A 20,176-nucleotide genomic window follows, 5' to 3' on the forward strand; every position below is an offset into this window, starting at 1 on the left:
GTTTGACGGCACACAAGTCCACGGCAAACAACATCATACGACATTTGCTATCGCATATCTTACACATTTTGTCATCGATGCAAATGTGTTTGTCCAAATGATTTTCATGCAAATGAAAAAAATTTGTCATACAACATAAACTACCATTCCATTTATAAAAAAACATTGAGAAAAACAATCGTTTCACTTTCGCTTAAGAAACCTTTCAAATATCAGCTGAGCGTATGAGCCCAAGAACGCACTTTCATCACAGCAGAATGGACGCAACCATTCGTTTTTTCCTTTCAATTTCAATCTGTCACTTTTCATAGTACAGCGTTGTTGCTTGGCTTACCGCCAATTGTTCGTTCCAACATAAACAGTCAACAGCATCGTTTGCAGTGCGCTCTTAAGAAAAAATGGAAAGAGAAATGGTAAGATTTTCACATTTTTTTATCGGATTTTGCTTTAGATTTTCATGATTTCGTGATAGTTAGTTGTTTTTTCATTTTTTTTTTGTTAGAAATTTAGTGATTTTGTTTTCATTTTTTTCAATTGGTGTTGTGACTTTTTTCATTGACTCGATAGATTGTCTGTGCCTTTTGCGGAAATACGAGCCAGGGTTTGAGACGTTTAAACAACAGAGATCATTTAGATTTGTTTCGTGAAAAAAATATATTTCTCAGACGAAGCTCACTGTTTTGCACATTGTGTCGACTTCGGATTGAAGTGAAATTCAATACTCGCGAACGAAATGCGGCAATTAGAGCACGTAAAGCAGCACGTAGAGCACGGTTAGCAGCGTTGAATCGAACGGGAACATATACAAATGCCTCGACAAATCCAGGTGAATATAAACTTTACGTCATTTTACCGATCGAATATTTGTTATGCATTTTAAAATTGAAACGAATTCGATTATGATTCAATTCTCATTCTAATGCAAAAAAAAGATATCACAGATTTGAATTTTGAATCGAGCAATTCCAATAATGGCTCTGTAAATAATGGTTTTGTAGATCATGCTCCTGAATATGATATTCCTGAAGGTCTTATAGAAGGATTCCCAGATGTGTCGGACGAAAGCGAAGACCAAGATGAAGTACCACCGAATCAAAGTAGCCATAGCAGTAACCGTGAAAACCAAAGCAATCGTAGCAATCATAGCAGCCAACATTCGGCAACAACATCTGGTAATCTACGACAAAGTGAAAATGATAGTAATCAACAAAGTGTTGGCTCGAATTCACCAACGGTAAACAATGATGATGATGATGATGATGCTGACGCTGGCACACCAAATGACAATGAATTTCATGGTCATTTATTAGCACCGCGTAAACTAAACCTATCAAAACGAACTCGAAGTTTGTATGATATGACACCCATGATGTATTGCGATCACTCGATGGTCAAGGTCTCGCTGAAATCTTCGCCACGTATACCCGTAGCCATGCCGGGTAAATAAAGCAAACACAAAATGAACAACCAAAACGACTTATTAGTTAATTAGACCAATTCGTTATTTAATACTTGTGATTTAATATTATCAGAGATACTATTCGTATATTATAGAACATATGAATGGCTCGGAATAATAATGACTTTAATTTTTTAAAGGCGTCTCCATCTTATGGAAATTTTCATAAGAGAGAGCAGGACGTAAAATCATTAAAGTCACTATTATTCTCACCCATTCATATGTATTCATAAATCATATTCGTTAATTTTCATCAATGTCGATAGATTGAGTTGAAAAGACTGTTGAAGAAATGTCATTCAAATTAACATATAAACGCGCAAACCGAACAAAACCGAACAAATAACAAATGAATACACATTAAAAACGTTAAACGTAAATTACAACACGTAGAGCTATAAAGACAGTACCGAAAAAATCGCAATTTAGTTTTGTTTAAATCGTGAAATTTTGTTGGATGTCTTAGATTTATAAGCTTAAAAAGAGACATTTTCATTGAATTATTATTTATACAAGTAATGAAACTGTTTCACAAGCAGAATAACAGATAGTACAAATCATTTGCCAATTAAAAAAATCGAACTATTTTCATATGTCATTACAATTAGTATAAAACCTACATGTTAGTTAAATAAATAAAAAAAAATCATTCTTGTTCTCTAGACTTTGATTTTGCTTTGTTATAGACACTAAACAAATGTATATGAGTTGTACAACGCAAAACACACTTGGTACATCGAATCGGACCGTTCCTTTCGGAACACACCGATCAAAAACCAATTAATTTTCTTTTTTTGAAGTGGATTTTAGTTTGAACGTACGTTTCTGGCATGAAGTAAACGTAATAAATCATATTGTAATATTCATGTTGATAAGTTGGTGGAATTTCTGTCATTTTAATTTTCAGCTGCAAAATGCCGTAGATTTTGATTTTAGAAATGATAAAATCATAATTTATATTCCCATATTACTCATTTTCACATGTCCATTAAAGTTCAAGTTATCCACAGAAGTTATGAGTGCAATAATTTTAATTTCAGCGTGTAATTAAAAAACTTTAAACAACTTTCATATTATTTTAATGAAATGTCTATTACTTTTTTTATTTCAACAGAAAAAAATATATACGTTCGTTATAAACATCACTTAATTAACGTAGATGTTTATTTTATTTATGAATTCGCGAATTTTCATTATCATTCGTTTTTAAATGAAATAATTGTACAATTGATTTATTATCCACGCACATGCCTATACAAAAAGTTTAAATTTATTGATTTTGTTTGAAATGTGTGCTGGATCTTTGATCTCTGTTATATGTAGGTATACGAAGTTCGAAGATGATTGATTTATTTGCCAGCTGCAATTTGTTTCATGCGATTGAGAGCGCTGCCGGCTTGGAACCATGTGATTTGTTGGTCGTTGAGTGTGTGATTCAATTTGATTTTGTCTACGGATCCATTTGCATGTTTGACTTCACAGTCAATTGGTTTACCAGGTGCCAAGTTAGCCAATCCAAGGAGTGAGATTTTGTCGGTCGGTTGAATCTAAAAAAGAGCACACATATGTTTTTTAATCAATACCGGCTTTTTAACTGTATCATTAAATTGAAGCACACCTTATCATAATCAGATGCATTGGCGAATGTGAGTGGCAAAAGACCTTGTTTCTTCAAATTGGTTTCGTGAATACGAGCAAATGATTTCACAATGATTGCACGACCGCCAAGATGACGTGGCTCAAGAGCGGCATGTTCGCGAGATGATCCTTCACCGTAGTTTTCATCTCCAACAGCAACCCATTTTATACCCTTGGCTTTGTATTGACGGGCAACATCTGGAACACCAGCCCATTCACCATTCAATAGATTCTTAATCTTGTTTACTTCGTTATTTTCCGAGTTCACAGCCCTACAAGTACATATATTGACGTTATAAAGCTAACAATAAATAACATGAAAAAGAAAAATTCCTGTTACCCGATAAACATATTATTTGAAATGTTGTCCAAGTGACCACGGTATTTTAGCCATGGGCCAGCAGCTGAGATATGATCAGTTGTACATTTTCCTTTAACTTTAATCAAAACGGTTAAATCGGTTAAATCTTTGCCATCCCAAGTATCGAATGGCTCCAACAATTGCAAACGTTGGCTTTTTGGATCAACATCTACTTGGACTGCTGAACCATCCTGCATTTGAACAAAAGCAACACAATTAATACTGTGGTAAATATAAAAATGATCATGTATTTACTTCGCGTGGTGCGGCATAGGTGTCACTGCCTGGATCGAAACCTTTGCTTGGCAATTCATCAGCAAATGGTGGATCAAGTTTGAATTCTTTTCCGTCAGCTCCTTTGAGAGAATCAGTCAAAGGATTGAAGTCAAGACGACCAGCAATCGATAATGCTGTCACCATTTCGGGACTAAAATTCAAAAGTAAATTTGAATTATACATTTGTATTTTGATTTTATTAAAAGAAAATCTATCGTTACCTTGTGACGAAGCAGTGAGTGGCTGGATTGGCGTCGTTACGACCAGTGAAGTTTCGGTTATAGGAAGTAACGATGGTGTTCTTTTCTCCTTTCTTTACATCTTGACGATCCCATTGTCCAATACATGGACCGCAAGCATTGGCCAAAACCTACGGGACATTTTTTGTTATTCTTTTTTTTTCTGACCGAATGACAATCAACATAGACTAAAACAACAACAACTTACAGTAGCTCCAAATTCTCTGAATGTTTCAGCGATACCGTCGCGTTCAATTGTGGCACGAATTTGTTCAGATCCTGGTGTAACATTGAATGGAATCTTAGATTTGACACCATGTTTCATGGCATTTTTGGCAATCGAAGCACAACGACCCATGTCCTCATATGACGAATTTGTGCACGATCCAATCAAACCGACACTAATATCCATTGGATAACCGTTCTTCTTTGAGTTTTCGCCAAGTTTGGTGATTGGGTGAGCAAGATCTGGTGTGAATGGACCATTCACATGTGGTTCGAGTGTGCTCAAATCAATTTCAATGACTTGATCGTATTTGGCACCACTGTCAGCTGTCAATAATTTTGCTTGGTATTTGGCAGCCTCGCTGGCAATACCATCACGTCCAGTTGATTTCAAGTAGTCCGACATGCGGCTATTGAATGGGAACGTTGATGTTGTTGCACCGATTTCAGCACCCATGTTACAGATTGTAGCCATACCAGTACATGAAATAGAATCAACACCTTTTCCGTAATATTCAACGATTGCACCAGTTCCACCTTTCACAGTTAGAATATCAGCCACCTTGAGAATAACATCTTTTGGTGAAGTCCATCCGGTAATCTTTCCGGTCAAATGGACACCGATCACATTCGGACATTTCAATTCCCATGGGATATTTGCCATGACATCAACAGCATCAGCACCACCAACACCAATGCATAAACCACCCAAACCACCACCATTTGGTGTGTGAGAGTCTGTACCAATCATCAACAATCCGGGAAAAGCGTAATTTTCCAAAATAATTTGATGAATGATACCCGATCCTGGCTTCCAGAAACCTAAGAAAAGTAACAACAAATATTGGTGAGCCATATTGAACTTGAATTATTCATTAAGTTATTATTTACTTACCAACACCATACTTTTGACCAGCTGATGCCAAGAAACGGTAGACTTCTTCGTTGATGGATTTTGCACGTGCCAAATCTTCTTTGCCACCGATTTGAGCTTCGATCAAGTGATCGCAGTGAATGGTCGATGGGACAGCAACACGTGGCAATCCCGATGAAATGAATTGAAGCATTGCCATTTGAGCGGTGGCATCTTGCATAGCAACACGATCAGGTCTCAAACGCAAATACGATGTACCACGAACAATATCTTGATTTTTCGGATCATCCAAATGGGAGTACAACACTTTTTCCGACAAAGTTAATGGTCGATTCAAGCGCTTCTTAACAATTTCCAAATTGCTGGAAAGTTTTTCGTATGGCATATAGACGTCATTGTCGAATTTTGACAATGGAACTTTCGAGGACAATACACTTGATGTGCGATAATTGCGTTGTGCCGCTACGAAACACGCCTTTTTTACCTATAATAAAAGTTGACACACGAATTGATAAGAGTGCCAATCAAGCTTTTTTTTATACACGTTTGTTTAGTCTATGCGAAATGACGGGTGATAAAAAATTCTAAAATAACTGATAATTTGGCGAGATATTTTATTGGATGTATAACGAAATGCGTCAGTGACAAAGTACAATCACGGCAAAAATAACGCGAAATAAATCAATCGAAATATTCGGATAAGACACATGACATAATTATCTATTAATTTTCACCAAGTTCACAGGTTCTGTCTACCTACTACATCACACTATCTATGACACATTGAACGATTATATTATACATTCTAATAGGTAGTGGTAGGTATAAGCTAGATAGTATGGTTGAATACTAGTTTGATTGATGCTTTATAAATCGAATAAGAAAGAAAATGAAAAGTTATAACTGGGTAACCTCAATCGTCGATAAGGAGAAACCTTGAAAATTCTCAGTAATGAAAATATTATGCCGTTCAATGCGAAATGCATCAAAACATCCATTACAATCAATTCATAAATGATCTATTTTAAATAAATATATTTTATATAAAATAAATTATTATGAAAATTGGGTTAGGTGACTTTGTTATATCATCGTGACTGTCATTGAAAAGATATTGGCAAAAATAGGCTGATTTAGAAAAAATTGATTTATCAAACGAATTCCATGCTTTTGTTTTTAATTTTAGATAAAAAATAATACATTTTTTTCACTTTTGTCACCCGTGAATTGCTTTTGATTGATTTTTCATGATTTTATCAAAATTCGTTAATGCATTTTTTTTTCTCGAATGCACTCACCTGATGCACTTTAAAAAGCATTTTTACAATCTCACGACTTCACAACAAATAAAAAAAAATCCTTATTTTCTGATTAGATTTTATTTTTAAACGACAACAACACGAAATGTGTATTTATACTGATAATTTAGTTATCTCTTAATGCCGCCGGTGCCTTCGCTTTATTCTACGTTCGAATCTTCAGCCTTCTTGACTGAAAGATGCTCATATAATAAAAAATTTACTCGCAATATGTGCTGAAGTACGAAGACGTGTTATATAATGTCAAATGACTATTCTCACACTGTATCCCATTGATGTTTTTTGTACGAACAATGCCCGACATCTATCGTAAGCAGACAAAATGTGCTATAATCGGATTCAAAAAAATAAATCAGTTTACCATTTTGCATGGTCACAATGAATATGAATTTCGGGGTTTTCGTGCATAACAAATGCATTAATCGAGCTTCGCATTCTTATGTAAATATCCACAATGTAAATTATAATTTCATTCCAAGACGAATGTTTAATATTCAATTGAACTGAACTTTATTGACACCGACTGACATATCTCTTTGTATTATAAAAGTCTCTTGAAAGCTATTATAGCCCAAAGAAAATAAATGGATAAAAATATGTATAAGAATTTAAAACATTGTCACGTCCATTATTCGTAAAAAAATGTAGTTCATTTAATGAGCATAATGTTTTATATCTCATGAAAAGAAAAGCTGCTCCATATAAGATGTGTCCATACAAAATGACAATCCAAATTTTATCAATTTGTCGCATATGAAATCATTCCAATGTACACTCGACTGGCGAGACGTCTTTATTTTTACCATAAATAAAGACTAAAGATGTGATTTCCAAAAGAGCGCAAAAGTGAGCGTTATGTCAAGTGAAAAGAGGTTATGTTGCTTATTGTGTAGTGTATTCCGCGTTGAGATTAACTGTCAACCAGTATACGTAGTGTTGAATCGTTTCTTTGTGCTACATTCTTTTACATTATTCATTCAAAAAGATTTGCCAACATGGCTGATGCAAGCGGTGAAAAATTATCCAAAAAGTACGATTTATTTCATTTTTTGTTAAATTTTCTACATTACACTCGTTATTTGCAGTTATTTCATGTAAAATCTGTTGAAATTCCGATGGAAAGAGTTTGTTCGATTGTTTTTTATTCTTTTTGCACAAATATTGACAACACTTTATGGACGTGATGCACGTGTGAATGCATATTCGCAATTTTCTAAATCACAATGTTTGAATTGCAGTTTGTTTACATACATGTTGACGTTGCAAATATATCAACAATTATTAGTTTGTCTAATCATCTCTATTCATAACATTCTATTAGTGAAAATTACATGATTTAAAGAACACAAAAAGAACATAACCTATTTTTTGTGATTTAAGCAAATTTTACATTGTGGATAGTTTTTAAACAAAATTATATGGTAAAAAAATGAAAGGTTTAATTAATTTTTGAATTTAATTTATTTGAAATAGCGAGTTGAAACGCCGTTTGAAGGCCGAACAAAAGGCCAAGGAGAAGGCCGAGAAAGGGCAGAGTGCTCTTCAGAATGGGATAGCACCTGGCAAAAAATCAACCGAAGGTGAGATCAATGAAGCAGAAATTTCACCAAATGAATTTTTCAAGCTGCGCTCATCGGCCGTCGAAGAATTGAAAAAACATCCCGACACTCATCCGTATCCACATAAATTCAATGTTACCATTTCGTTGGAGAATTTCATTGAAAAATACAATGAATCAGTGAGTGATGGTGAAACACTACCTATTACTGTGAGTGTCGCTGGTCGCATACACTCAATTCGTAATTCGGGTGCCAAATTGATTTTCTACGATTTGCGCGGTGAAGGTGTTAAAATTCAAGTTATGGCCAATGCTCGTGCTTATGTTAGTGAAGACGAATTCGCTACGGATACTGGGAAAATTCGACGTGGTGATATTATTGGAATCGAAGGCTCACCGGGAAAAACGAAGAAAGGTGAACTATCAATTATTCCAAAAAAGGTAAGATCTAGTTTTATCTATTTTTGAAGATTACATTCAAAAATCGGCACACAATTTTGTTGATCGACAACTTTTCACTTTCTTTTCAGATCACATTGTTGTCGCCATGCTTGCATATGTTACCCACACTGCATTTTGGTTTGAAGGACAAAGAGACTCGATTCAGACAACGGTATTTGGATCTGATTCTCAACAGCAAAGTTCGTCAAACTTTCCAAATTCGTGCAAAGATCATTTCGTATGTGCGTCAATTCTTCGATCAAATGGGATTTTTGGAAGTTGAAACACCTATGATGAATGTGATTGCTGGCGGAGCCACAGCTAAACCATTTATCACACATCACAATGACCTTAACATGCAACTGTATATGCGTATTGCACCTGAATTATATCTCAAAATGTTGGTTGTAGGCGGTATGGACCGTGTTTACGAAATTGGTCGACAGTTCCGAAACGAGGGTATTGATATGACACACAATCCCGAATTTACGACGTGCGAATTTTATATGGCCTATGCCGATTACAATGACGTCATCGAAATCACCGAAAAATTGATTTCGGGAATGGTGAAGAGTATTCATGGAACATATAAAGTAAAATACCATCCAGATGGTATCGATGTCGAAAATGCACCTGAGTATGAAATTGATTTTACGCCGCCATTCAGACGTATCAAAATGATTCCGGCCTTAGAAGAAATACTCAAGGTGAAATTCCCGAATCCACAAGAATTCAACACTGACGCAAGCAATAAATTTATTAGTGACTTGTGCGTTAAACACAATATTGAATGTCCACCACCACGAACAACGGCTCGTTTGCTTGACAAGTTGGTTGGTGAATTCCTTGAAGAACAATGCATCAATCCAACATTTATCTGCGATCATCCGCAAATTATGAGCCCATTGGCCAAATATCATAGAAGTGTTCCCGGATTAACCGAACGATTCGAATTGTTTGTGATGAAGAAGGAAGTTTGTAATGCATATACTGAATTGAATGACCCGGCCGTTCAACGTGAACGATTTGAACAACAAGCTGCTGACAAAAATGCTGGAGACGATGAAGCTCAACTAGTCGATGAAAACTTTTGCACATCACTTGAATATGGTTTGCCACCGACCGGCGGATGGGGAATGGGAATTGACCGTTTGACCATGTTCTTAACTGATTCGAATAATATCAAGGAAGTTCTACTGTTCCCAGCAATGAAACCGGATGACAATGTGACACCACATCCCAGTGCCGATGGAAAACCGTCGGAAAAATAGATCTTCATAAGTTTATTTCTGCAGATATAACAAACGTTTGACTATTTATTTACAAAATCTGAAATATCCATTAATCGTTTTGATCAAAATCGATTAGCCCCATAATAAATCAAACAAAACACAGAATGTATATCCCCCATTGTCTCTATCACTTTTAGCTTGAATAAAATTAAAATAAAATGCAATTTAATTGGTTGTTCATACTTTATTTCAGTAGAACTTTTGATTGTAATAGGTTTATATCTTTTGCTTACAATTCGAAACTTAATTCAAAGAGCACAATTTTACTGAAACCATTATCATTGAAGACAAAGAAAATATGACTTTACATTTTTACCGAATTTTGATTATTTTCCACCGATGATGTAATTTATTATTGCAAATAGTTTCGTTTTTTTATTTTAGAAGTCATTTAATAAAAAAATATTGAGCAAGATTTAATGTGCGCGAAATTTTTGAATTTTAAACGGATAGATAGGATGATATGAATGGGGTAGAATAAAAACTACTTCTCGAAAAATGTTTAAACACGAAACCTAAAAAAAACTTTCAATGAAAAGTGAATCAATTTTTTTTTGTCCAATTGAAGTGAACCAAAAAAAAATTGTTCAATAAAAGTGAACCCAAAAAAAAAATTCATTTTAGTGTATTTTACACTGAAAAAACCGAGTGAAATTTTTTTTTTGGTTCACTTTTATTGAACAAAATTTTCTTGATTCACTTCAATTGGACAAAAAAAAATTGATTCACTTTTTATTGAAATTTTTTTTAGGTTTCGTTTTAAAATAGCAATTTTTCGAGAAGTAGTTTTTATTCTACCTCATTCATATATCCCTTCGAATGGAAAGCCCCAACAATGACATTGACTTGAACTGTCAAATCTGTCATCAAATAGTTCAGTGGGTTCAAAATAAAAAGTTGAAAAAGAAACAGACTTTGGATTATTTGTTGATAGCACTTTATTTTTGTTATCAATGATAAGTAGGACGCAAATTGGACTAAGCATTCTCAAGAGAGTGTCCGAAGCGAGAAAATATCATGAAACATTTTCAAAATATATTGGTGTTTCCTATTTACCGTGCCACACGAATTCGAGGTTAGGTTTTTTATTTGAATCAAAACAAACCAATTCTAATCTACCAACATAATTTTTTGTCGTATTATTCGAGCAGATCTGGGTCGCGTTTCCTTAGCAAACAACCAACGAAAAAACCAAAGAAAGACAAACAAGAAATAGAAGAAGATCCAATATCATTGGGGAAAGTATTCTACGATACACGAATCAGAAAAGTTGAAGAGCTAAGACAAAACGTCGACACACACCCGTATCCACATAAATTTCAAGTTAGCTGTACAGTTACAGACTATGTAGAAAAATATAAGCACTTGAAAAATGAAGAACAGTTGATGAATATTACAGAGACCATTGCTGGTCGTATTTTATCGATTCGAAGGGCTGGCTCTAAGCTATACTTCTTCGACTTGCAAAGTGATGGATCGAGGGTTCAAGTTAAAATAAGTGCGCAAATGTATGAAAGCAAAGAAAAGTTCGAAGCTGAAGCTTCAAAATATCACCGTGGCGATATAATTGGAATAGAAGGTTCACCAGTCAGAACAAAAAGTGGCGAATTATCGATTCTTTCAAAAACGGTTGGGCACACAAGTTTTATTGAATATTATTGCAGAAAAACAATCATTTTTGTATTTAAACTTCTAGGTTAAGCTGCTTGCTCCATGCTTACATATGTTACCAACTATGCATTTTGGAGTCAAAGATCAAGAGACTCGGTTCAGGCAGCGATATTTGGATATGATTCTCAACAGCAAGGTTCGTCAAACTTTCCAAGTTCGTGCAAAGATCATTTCGTATGTGCGTCAATTCTTCGATCAAATGGGATTTTTGGAAGTTGAAACACCTATGATGAATACGATCGTTGGTGGTGCAAACGCGAAACCTTTTATGACCCATCATAATGACCTTGATATGAAACTATTTATGCGCATCGCTCCAGAACTTTATCTCAAGACATTAGTTGTTGGCGGTATGGACCGTGTTTACGAAATTGGTCGACAGTTCCGAAATGAGGGTATTGATTCGTCACATAATCCCGAATTTACGACGTGCGAATTTTATATGGCTTATGCCGATTACAATGACGTCATCGAAATCAGCGAAAAATTGATTTCGGGAATGGTGAAGAGTATTCATGGAACATATAAAGTAAAATACCATCCAGATGGTATCGATGTCGAAAATGCACCTGAGTATGAAATTGATTTTACGCCGCCATTCAGACGTATCAAAATGATTCCGGCCTTAGAAGAAATACTCAAGGTGAAATTCCCGAATCCACAAGAATTCAACACTGACGCAAGCAATAAATTTACTAGTGACTTGTGCGTTAAACACAATATTGAATGTCCACCACCACGAACAACGGCTCGTTTGCTTGACAAGTTGGTTGGTGAATTCCTCGAAGAACAATGCATCAATCCAACATTTATCTGCGATCATCCGCAAATTATGAGCCCATTGGCCAAATATCATAGAAGTGTTCCCGGATTAACCGAACGATTCGAATTGTTTGTGATGAAGAAAGAAGTTTGTAATGCATACACCGAATTAAACGACCCAATTGTTCAACGTCAATGCTTTGATCAACAAGCTGCTGCCAAGAATGCTGGAGACGTTGATGCACAACAAATTGATGAAAACTTTTGCACAGCGCTTGAATATGGTTTGCCACCGACCGGTGGATGGGGGATGGGAATTGATCGCTTAACAATGCTTTTAACCGATTCCTATAACATAAAAGAAGTCTTGTTATTCCCTCTCATGAAACCATCCACTAAATTTGCAAAGAAACTGCAACAAAAAATTGTGGATGAATGATGAGCATTGGTTACATATTTTGTAGGAAATGAATAAACTATTTTGTGATTATGTTTACAAATTGAATTAAAGCAACTGAGATAGATATTCCTATTTTTAAACCTAGACACAATATGAATTAAACATCTCTATTCAACAAGAAAAAAAAATCTTTTTTTAAATTTAAAATATGTGTCTTGTAGAGGGCGTATAGGTCTGGAAATAAACGTCAAAGATAGCACATTGTTTCAGTATGATTGATGTTTACTTTTAAGTTCCGTTTGGTATGCACGCTGTTTACAATGAAAACTGAAAATCATTGCTTGTTAGACATTCAAACACAATTTTTGTGTTGTTTGCCAATAAAAAAGTTCGCATGGAAGGTAATCCAAAAAGCCAAACAAATATTTTATGGTCTAATATCTCTAAAATTTGACGCAAAATTGTTGAATATTTTTTATAGGATACATTAAAGGATCTATCATGGGATGCACAAAAGAATTTACTAAATGAAACTGTGGATTTGGTGATACTTCAGAAATATCCGCTGGATACGAATTATGTAATTCGTTTCCTAAGATTTGTAATTAATGATTTGGAAAGTCAGGCTATTGAAGTTCATGACGACTTGTATACAACACTTTGCGCGTATCAATCCAAATCCAATGAAAATGCCGAATATTTTTACAAGCACTATCGCATTCGAGCAAATGAAAATGATGATTTTCAGACAGTAATTCTCAAAGAAAATCGAAATAAAATATCGCAAGGTACGACCGGCCTTAATATTTGGGAATCAGCGTTGGCCATAAGTGAATGGGCCCTTCAAAATAAAAACATATTTGACAGTAAAAATGTTATCGAATTAGGAGCAGGTACTGGACTCAGTAGTCTAATCATAGCAAAATGTTGTTCACCGAAATCCATTTGCATCACTGATGGTCATGTAAAAGTTATTGAAAATTTACTAGAAAATGTGCACAATAACTTTGAAAAATCGTCTGACGATCGTTTTCACCACGGCACCCAAACTGTGATCGGTAATTGAAACTCAATATATAAGTCATGGAATTTCACTTATTTTCTTTACATTTTTTTAATATTTTAAGATGCCATGATGTTAGATTGGATGACCATAACTGAGAAATTTATCAAAGAACGTCTAATGCAAGTGGACTTAATCATAGCTGCAGATGTCATCTATGACAATTTATTGTTTGAATCACTCTTAACTACCGTTCGAATGCTCTTTGATCACTGTGATAATTGTGAGAAATTCATGTTAGCGAACGCTGTTCGAAATGAGGACACTGAACACGAATTTTTGATGAAACTTGGTAAATTGACTTAATTGAATCATATTTGAAATCAAATTAATTCGTAACCTGTACATTACAGGAACATTTGGACTTCAGTATCAAGTCGAACCTACCATTACTTCAAAACTACTTTATTGGGAACCAAATGAGTTTTCTCCAATTAAACTTTACTCGATTACCAAAAAAAGACAATAAACAGTTTTTACCGTATCGGCATTTTCCATCGTATAACATCTGGGTTTAACTGAGCAATGGGAAATTAAAATAAAAAGACATTTGTTTTTTTGTTTAAATAAAATCTCAATTTATTCAAAACTTTATTGTATTTCAATTGATCACAGTTTCGACTTTCAGGCTCCGACAGTCAGTTTACTCACCCCTGGAATTAATAAAAAAGAAGAAATTAGTAAAATATTGAAAGAAAAACTCTTATCGAAAGTTTTCGAAATATAATTTATTTTCAGTGGTAATATTTTTTTGCGTTGGATATTGGAACAAGTTTTCTTCACAGATATCAAAGCGAGCTGAGGTTTGTAGTCATCATAAAATGAATTTTTGTATAGAAAGAGATAGAAATTATATTGATTTCACTTACGTTTTTCGACGATTAACTCAACTTCCTCCTGCCGCGATTAATGTCTTCCTTTAAAAAAAAGAAAAAAATCGATTAATTCTCCATTCTGACTTTATTAAGCTTAAAAATTATTCATTTAAAACATTCAGTAGTAATATTTTTTTTGCGTTGGATATTGGAACAAGTTTTCTTCACAGATATCAAAGCGAGCTGAGGTTTGTGGTCATCATTAAATGAATTTTTGTATAGAAAGAGAGAAATTTTATTGATTATACTTACATAAAGTCCAAATTCCGTGTATCGATCCTATTGACTCTCATCGAATGAACAGACCTGAAAATTTAGAAAAACACTTTGTTTAGTTCCCAATTTTACTTTTATACAAACTACCGATAATATTCATTTAAAACGTTCAGTGGTAATATATTTTTTGCGTTGGATATTGGAACAAGTTTTCTTCACAGATATCAAAGCGAGCTGAGGTTTGTGGTCATCATTTAAAAATATGATAAATTAAAATATAAAAATTGTTTCAATTATAATTACCTGATTGATCTTTTGTTTGTGGGATTGAAAAGAAATCTGTAACGAATAAAAGTGATTATTAGAACTGAATGGAAGTTGCACATTGTAAAAAAAATCGAATAAATATTCGAAAACATTGCTCAGATCTCATAATCTGACAATCACAAGGCCATTTACTAAGTCCTAGTAACCGTTCAGCAGGTGAAAATCACCCACTCTACAAAATTCATAGTCGAACTGTTACAGAGTCCGTTCACCTGACCCTCAAGCGCAAAATTTTAATCATTGCAATGCATCATCGATTTTATTTAAATAATAACTATGTAAACGTTCTGCACATACCTTTTTAAATGTTGAATTTTTCACACATCAATGACACACGATGTGAACGCTCCTGAAAAAAAGCACGAAATACAAATTTTATTTTACTCGAATTTTAAAATGTTGTTGATTTAATTAATTTTAAATAATTTAACTTCAGTGGTAATATATTTTTTGCGTTGGATATTGGAACAAGTTTTCTTCACAGATATCAAAGCGAGCTGAGGTTTGTAGTCATCATAGTTAAATCAATGGAAAACAAATTAAATACACTTATTGAATATTAACCTTTAAATTCAAACCAATCTGAGATCCACCTTCACATACTTCTGAATGCCATCTAGAATGGAGGAAAAAGAAAATGAATATTAAATTACAATAAAAACAAACATTTGATATTTGACTTCAATATTGAAATCAGTACTAAGTTTGTCTACATTTAAGCATGGAATGCCTAAAAGTCAGAGACGAAAAATAAAAGTAAAACATCATTGAATCTCATTACAACTGAAAATCAACCACATTTGATGCTTACCATTGTCAATGATTTATAGTGTTGCACTTTTTGAACCATAAATGGATTCCTGAAACAATGTAAAACAGACGATGTTAGTATAAAACATTAACTTTCAATTTGAATGCATTTAATAAATGAATTATAATTTCAGGATATTATTTTCATCAAAATATTATGAACAGGTCTGTAATATTTAAATCATCACTGTGACTGGTCTAGTCTTTCATGCATTTTAGCAGTAAAATAACAATTACCTGAATAAAGTTTTGGCGCTGGATGAGAATGAGACATTATGTCCAAACATGAGCCAATCTGAAATCTAAAATAAGATATAAGTCCATTAGACGTATGAAATATTGATAAAAAAAATATATGATTCTTTAGGAAATGTAATCAGATGCGCTTGGCTCATCAATGGTTTTATGAACAGGTCTGTGTAAATTTCTCATCACAAAATGAACTCAATGAATATTGAAATATTTTGAAATACTTACCCGTCATGCTCCACTATTTTGAATCAACCGATTGCCCATCCTAAAAATGAAAAGAAAATTCAACTTATTATATGACCTGTGCATGTTGTAGTCATCATAAAATATTTAATTAAAAAGATATCAGACATGGCTGGTTAACCACATGGTTTTTTAATGGGTTCTATTCAGTTGAGGGAGCTTGATAATGGTCATCATTTAAATTAAACTTTTATGTGAAATACTAATAAGATATTTGCTTACCAATTTCACTCCAGAAGAGTTCTCTAAGTTCATAACAGCACATCATATTTGCTTTCTTTGGTAATCTTTCAAAATAAAAAAAATATATCATAAGTTTACAATTATACATGTAAAAACATTTTTTTTGGTTAAATGAGAGTGTTATCAGACATTGCTGGGTAACCACATGGTTTTTTAATGGGTTCTATTCAGTTGAGGGAGCTTGAATAATGGTCATCATTCAAATTAAGAAAATGATTAATAAGATAGTATAATTACCTTCTTTTATTGCATCTCAACTCAACTCCTGTTTTATTTAGCCAAACGAAGTGGTACTGATGAGGAACAAAAACAATTGAAATGAAATAAGTCAATTTTTAGGCAAAGACATTGTTTAAATTAATCGTGATCATAATTGATCGGTTCAGAAGTGTTGAGGTTGGTTTCATTGAATATCAATTGAACTATACATTAACGTCATCATTTAAGTCATTTAAGTGTATCAAGTTTAAAATGAAAGATATAAATATAAGTACCTAAATCAAGAAATGTCTTGTCTTTTCCAATCGGTTTTACTTCTGAACCTCAACTGCCCCCATTGATCTGATGTTAAAAAGTAAAGCGTGAATTAATAAAGATTTTGATAGCTTTCGCATAATATTGATTATGAAATCATATGTTTCAGAATCCTTTTGGTTTAAGTTTGATTGTGTAATCGTCAATGAACTTCGGATTAGTTTTGTCATCATTTTCAAATGTCAATACCATATGCAATTTATTATATTTACCTCTGGAAGTTGCCACATTTTTGGATCACTTCCTTTGAATGGAATTATGTTTCATTCTGTAAATTAAAAAAGAATAGAAATTAGTCAAACAAGCAATGCCAAAAAGGGTGTGACATAATGAAATATTTGTATCATAAATTTCAGAATCCTTTTGGTTTAAATTTGAATGTGTAATCGTCAATGGTCTTCGGATTAGTTTTTTCATCGTGAAAAGAAACTATTTGATAATATGAGTTTTTGAAGTATTATTTACCTTTATTGGGACTATCTGCAGAAAACAGTGAGCTTCTTGGTCGTTTTGATGACTTAATCTGCAAAAAATAGAACATCGTATGAATTATATGCATATAGTTAGTTCAGTATAAAATTGCTGAATAATCAAATGTATCAGAATCCTTTTGGTTTAAGTTTGAATGTTGTAATCGTCAATGAACTTCGGATTAAATTTGTCATCATTTAGAAAACATATGTTTTTGTGCAAAAATTCAAATTACCTTAATTTATCTCGGCAAAATGTTGACATGTATAATGAAATCAAATCACTTTGAACCTGTAAAAGATCAGAATTAAACGATTAAATTAATGGAGGCTCTTCCGCATAAAGTGTAATAGTAAATGTATTGGAATAATATCAGATAGGAGCAAAAGACCATATATTTAGCTAGTTTTGTCATTGATAATCAAATTAATTTTTATCCTCATTTGAAATTTATAAATGTGTTTTCAAAATATAAGACAATAATTACCGTTTGAATTGTGGAATCCATACTGATGGTTCAGCTACAGCTGCAAAATGAAAAAGAAAACATTGAATGAGTTATGTTTTACAAAAATAAAATATCAAATATTTTAATTGGTGAAAAAATCAGATAGGAGCAAAAGACCATATATTTAGCTAATTTTATCATTGATGATCAAATTAATTTTTATCCTCATTTAAAAAGAACTAAAGTATTTTAATAAGAAAAAATGATGAAGTAAACATACCTTTATAGATGAGATGTAAGGTTGATATACTGTGAATGAATAAAATAAAATCGAATTAAATATCGCAATAATAATTCAATTACCGTGTGTTGTTTTTCAGCAAATAAAACTCCATCATTTATATGTTTTTTTTTAACCATTCATGAGTGGCACCAAAATTTATTTGAAAAAAAATATTTCTCAGGCCATTCACAGGAAATGTTTGATGTATAATGTACACATTTGTTGTGTAATTTTTTGTATGATTAAAAAGTTTATGTGTAGATTTAAACGGCTTCTTGCACAGGTGGTTCGTATCCTTCTGGGCGTTCAACAACGACACCTTCGGCATTGGTAACACCTTCAGCTGATTTACCGCCACTTCCGTCACCGTGAAGTTCCAACAATCGGGACAAGTCAAAACGTGGCTTCTTCAAAACCTTTACCTGAATGAACATATGGAAACGGAATTAGTACCGAAGCCGAAATTATTTGTTACATATATTGAAAAATGTAATTGTTTTTGCACTGAACTTACTTTACGAATGTGAACATCGTGCAATGGATAGATACCGTGGCAGGCCTTTTCGATATCCTTGGCGATGGAATCAGGTACCAACTTGTTGACGACTTCCTTCAAGTCCGAACCGGTCACATCACGGGTGATGATGTCGCTCATCTTCTTACGGATGGCACGAACTTGCGAGTGTTGAGCGTAGCAAGTTTTGCGTTGCGACATAGCGTCCTTTGATGTGAATCCAATAGCGAACACACGGAGCAAGTATCCATCGGTGGTCTTAACATCGATGCTGCATTCGATGAGTGTTTGCCATTTCTTGACCATTGAACTGTAATCAAATAAAACCCCACGTTAGTCATGCATTGGATATGGTTAGTCAGTCTTTGAAATGCAAGCAACCCGATTTTTAGCGAAAAAATAAAAAAATCACATTTATTTCAATAGCCACTACAATTTTAATCTGAATTTAAAAACATTTCACTTATGATTTCATTTCATTCGTTGGATTACACATAAAACACGTTAACACAGTCAATTTTTTTTTAGGTTATGTTAACACTACTAAGTAAATGCACTTTTCATGGAACTGGAACACTTATTTATTATCATTTAAAAAATTACTTACCGCAATTTGTCGGTGGTCAAATTCATTCCATGGAAGTTGGTTAAACAGTGGCTACCTTGGACATCTTCGCAGATCAACTTGAATTTACGGAATGAGCGTTCAGCATCATTTTCGTTTTGCAAATCGGCCAATGAAACCTCGAACACGCGGTGCTTCAAACCTTCCGATGCAATTTTTGTACCTTGGGTACGATTAACCAAGGTTTTTCCAACTTGCCGTTGGGCAAACATGTTTGGTGCCTTGATATCATACCAATCTTTGCGTGAGAACGGATCAATCACCTTCTTTTTGCTACCTTTTTTACCTCCTTTCGAGAGGCCCTTATTTTTTCCGACTGCCATGCTTGTCGACCGATTGTGAAAAAGACGGAATAAAGAGACACATGGCTTGACATTGGATGCGAATTTGCGTGAAGTTGACAACGGTTCGATTTCACCACATCTGTCACTGTGGCAAGTTCAATAGTTTCAACTACCGTTTATACTGGTAACTACAACATTTTAAGGCATTTGTAATGGTGATATTATGAAACATGTCTTTTGTGTGGTTTACATTATCGACACCATAGCATGTTTCATGATATTTATGCTAGATTTTTGGTGAAATCTATTACATTTTGAGATATTGAACTTTTAACGAAAAAATAAGTTCAAAACAGAAAATTAATCAAATAAATATGAATTAAATATCGAGCACAAATATTTTAATATGAAAATAATATCAGGATTTCATAAACCTTGATGCTTCTTGCGCTAAGTAAGTAATTGCATTCTTA

At 33.6% G+C, this 20,176-nt stretch overlaps 6 protein-coding genes and 1 long non-coding RNA gene across 7 annotated transcripts; 4 read left to right on the top strand and 3 right to left on the bottom strand.

The window, feature by feature from the left end:
- The first annotated feature begins 282 nt into the window (after window positions 1–282).
- Window positions 283–2,121, top strand: LOC116344746. Its single transcript, XM_031773471.1, has 3 exons — window positions 283–413; window positions 568–826; window positions 999–2,121. The coding sequence occupies exons 1-3, from the start codon at window positions 399–401 to the stop codon at window positions 1,445–1,447; spliced, it is 723 nt and encodes a 240-aa protein (XP_031629331.1). The 5' UTR covers window positions 283–398; the 3' UTR covers window positions 1,448–2,121.
- A 467-nt stretch (window positions 2,122–2,588) lies between these two features.
- On the bottom strand, window positions 2,589–6,587 carry LOC116344745 (probable aconitate hydratase, mitochondrial). Its single transcript, XM_031773470.1, has 8 exons — window positions 6,371–6,587; window positions 5,094–5,556; window positions 4,182–5,020; window positions 3,956–4,104; window positions 3,714–3,885; window positions 3,438–3,649; window positions 3,078–3,369; window positions 2,589–3,006 (listed from the first exon to the last, which is right to left on the bottom strand). Exons 1-8 carry the CDS (start codon window positions 6,389–6,391, stop codon window positions 2,809–2,811), a joined length of 2,346 nt encoding a protein of 781 aa, XP_031629330.1. The 5' UTR covers window positions 6,392–6,587; the 3' UTR covers window positions 2,589–2,808.
- A 701-nt stretch (window positions 6,588–7,288) lies between these two features.
- LOC116344823 (lysine--tRNA ligase-like) lies at window positions 7,289–9,851 on the top strand. Its single transcript, XM_031773599.1, has 3 exons — window positions 7,289–7,421; window positions 7,865–8,390; window positions 8,480–9,851. The coding sequence occupies exons 1-3, from the start codon at window positions 7,387–7,389 to the stop codon at window positions 9,659–9,661; spliced, it is 1,743 nt and encodes a 580-aa protein (XP_031629459.1). The 5' UTR covers window positions 7,289–7,386; the 3' UTR covers window positions 9,662–9,851.
- Window positions 9,852–10,561: 710 nt separating this feature from the next.
- LOC116344720 (lysine--tRNA ligase-like) lies at window positions 10,562–12,615 on the top strand. The gene is made up of 3 exons (XM_031773399.1): window positions 10,562–10,757; window positions 10,834–11,311; window positions 11,379–12,615. Exons 1-3 carry the CDS (start codon window positions 10,636–10,638, stop codon window positions 12,552–12,554), a joined length of 1,776 nt encoding a protein of 591 aa, XP_031629259.1. The 5' UTR covers window positions 10,562–10,635; the 3' UTR covers window positions 12,555–12,615.
- Window positions 12,616–12,695: 80 nt separating this feature from the next.
- Window positions 12,696–14,167, top strand: LOC116344721 (protein-lysine N-methyltransferase EEF2KMT). The gene is made up of 4 exons (XM_031773400.1): window positions 12,696–12,916; window positions 12,997–13,573; window positions 13,643–13,870; window positions 13,932–14,167. Exons 1-4 carry the CDS (start codon window positions 12,794–12,796, stop codon window positions 14,045–14,047), a joined length of 1,044 nt encoding a protein of 347 aa, XP_031629260.1. The 5' UTR covers window positions 12,696–12,793; the 3' UTR covers window positions 14,048–14,167.
- On the bottom strand, window positions 14,126–17,262 carry LOC116344723. Its single transcript, XR_004201450.1, has 12 exons — window positions 17,039–17,262; window positions 16,782–16,837; window positions 16,524–16,588; window positions 16,284–16,323; window positions 16,044–16,108; window positions 15,808–15,856; window positions 15,561–15,612; window positions 15,294–15,345; window positions 14,973–15,008; window positions 14,706–14,759; window positions 14,448–14,495; window positions 14,126–14,231 (listed from the first exon to the last, which is right to left on the bottom strand). It is a non-coding gene; the product is annotated as an uncharacterized LOC116344723 (long non-coding RNA).
- A 1,132-nt stretch (window positions 17,263–18,394) lies between these two features.
- LOC116344722 (40S ribosomal protein S3a-like) lies at window positions 18,395–19,777 on the bottom strand. The gene is made up of 3 exons (XM_031773401.1): window positions 19,402–19,777; window positions 18,795–19,104; window positions 18,395–18,702 (listed from the first exon to the last, which is right to left on the bottom strand). Exons 1-3 carry the CDS (start codon window positions 19,740–19,742, stop codon window positions 18,544–18,546), a joined length of 810 nt encoding a protein of 269 aa, XP_031629261.1. The 5' UTR covers window positions 19,743–19,777; the 3' UTR covers window positions 18,395–18,543.
- Between the last annotated feature and the right edge of the window lie 399 nt (window positions 19,778–20,176).

This window comes from Contarinia nasturtii, unplaced genomic scaffold (genome assembly GCF_009176525.2).
Source record: "Contarinia nasturtii isolate CC-2019 unplaced genomic scaffold, AAFC_CNas_1.1 Cnas_scaffold_1182, whole genome shotgun sequence".
NCBI classification, from domain to species: Eukaryota; Metazoa; Arthropoda; class Insecta; order Diptera; family Cecidomyiidae; genus Contarinia; species Contarinia nasturtii.

Excerpts from the sequence above, each read along its gene's own strand:
- LOC116344721 (XM_031773400.1), top strand. The coding sequence starts at position 12,794 with ATGTTTACTTTTAAGTTCCGTTTGGTATGCACGCTGTTTACAATGAAA. Across the intron at positions 12,917-12,996 it reads TAAAAAAGTTCGCATGGAAG|GATACATTAAAGGATCTATC; the intron begins GTAATCCAAAAA and ends TATTTTTTATAG. Across the intron at positions 13,871-13,931 it reads CGAATTTTTGATGAAACTTG|GAACATTTGGACTTCAGTAT; the intron begins GTAAATTGACTT and ends TGTACATTACAG.
- LOC116344720 (XM_031773399.1), top strand. The coding sequence starts at position 10,636 with ATGATAAGTAGGACGCAAATTGGACTAAGCATTCTCAAGAGAGTGTCC. Across the intron at positions 10,758-10,833 it reads CCGTGCCACACGAATTCGAG|ATCTGGGTCGCGTTTCCTTA; the intron begins GTTAGGTTTTTT and ends TTATTCGAGCAG. Across the intron at positions 11,312-11,378 it reads TATCGATTCTTTCAAAAACG|GTTAAGCTGCTTGCTCCATG; the intron begins GTTGGGCACACA and ends TTAAACTTCTAG.
- LOC116344823 (XM_031773599.1), top strand. The coding sequence starts at position 7,387 with ATGGCTGATGCAAGCGGTGAAAAATTATCCAAAAA. Across the intron at positions 7,422-7,864 it reads GGTGAAAAATTATCCAAAAA|CGAGTTGAAACGCCGTTTGA; the intron begins GTACGATTTATT and ends TATTTGAAATAG. Across the intron at positions 8,391-8,479 it reads TATCAATTATTCCAAAAAAG|ATCACATTGTTGTCGCCATG; the intron begins GTAAGATCTAGT and ends CTTTCTTTTCAG.
- LOC116344746 (XM_031773471.1), top strand. Across the intron at positions 827-998 it reads AAATGCCTCGACAAATCCAG|ATCATGCTCCTGAATATGAT; the intron begins GTGAATATAAAC and ends ATGGTTTTGTAG.
- LOC116344722 (XM_031773401.1), bottom strand. The coding sequence starts at position 19,742 with ATGGCAGTCGGAAAAAATAAGGGCCTCTCGAAAGGAGGTAAAAAAGGT. Across the intron at positions 19,105-19,401 it reads TTGACCACCGACAAATTGCG|TTCAATGGTCAAGAAATGGC; the intron begins GTAAGTAATTTT and ends ATTTGATTACAG. Across the intron at positions 18,703-18,794 it reads ACGATGTTCACATTCGTAAA|GTAAAGGTTTTGAAGAAGCC; the intron begins GTAAGTTCAGTG and ends ATGTTCATTCAG.
- LOC116344745 (XM_031773470.1), bottom strand. The coding sequence starts at position 6,391 with ATGCTTTTTAAAGTGCATCAG. Across the intron at positions 5,021-5,093 it reads TGGTCAAAAGTATGGTGTTG|GTTTCTGGAAGCCAGGATCG; the intron begins GTAAGTAAATAA and ends TACTTTTCTTAG. Across the intron at positions 4,105-4,181 it reads TCAGAGAATTTGGAGCTACT|GTTTTGGCCAATGCTTGCGG; the intron begins GTAAGTTGTTGT and ends AATGTCCCGTAG.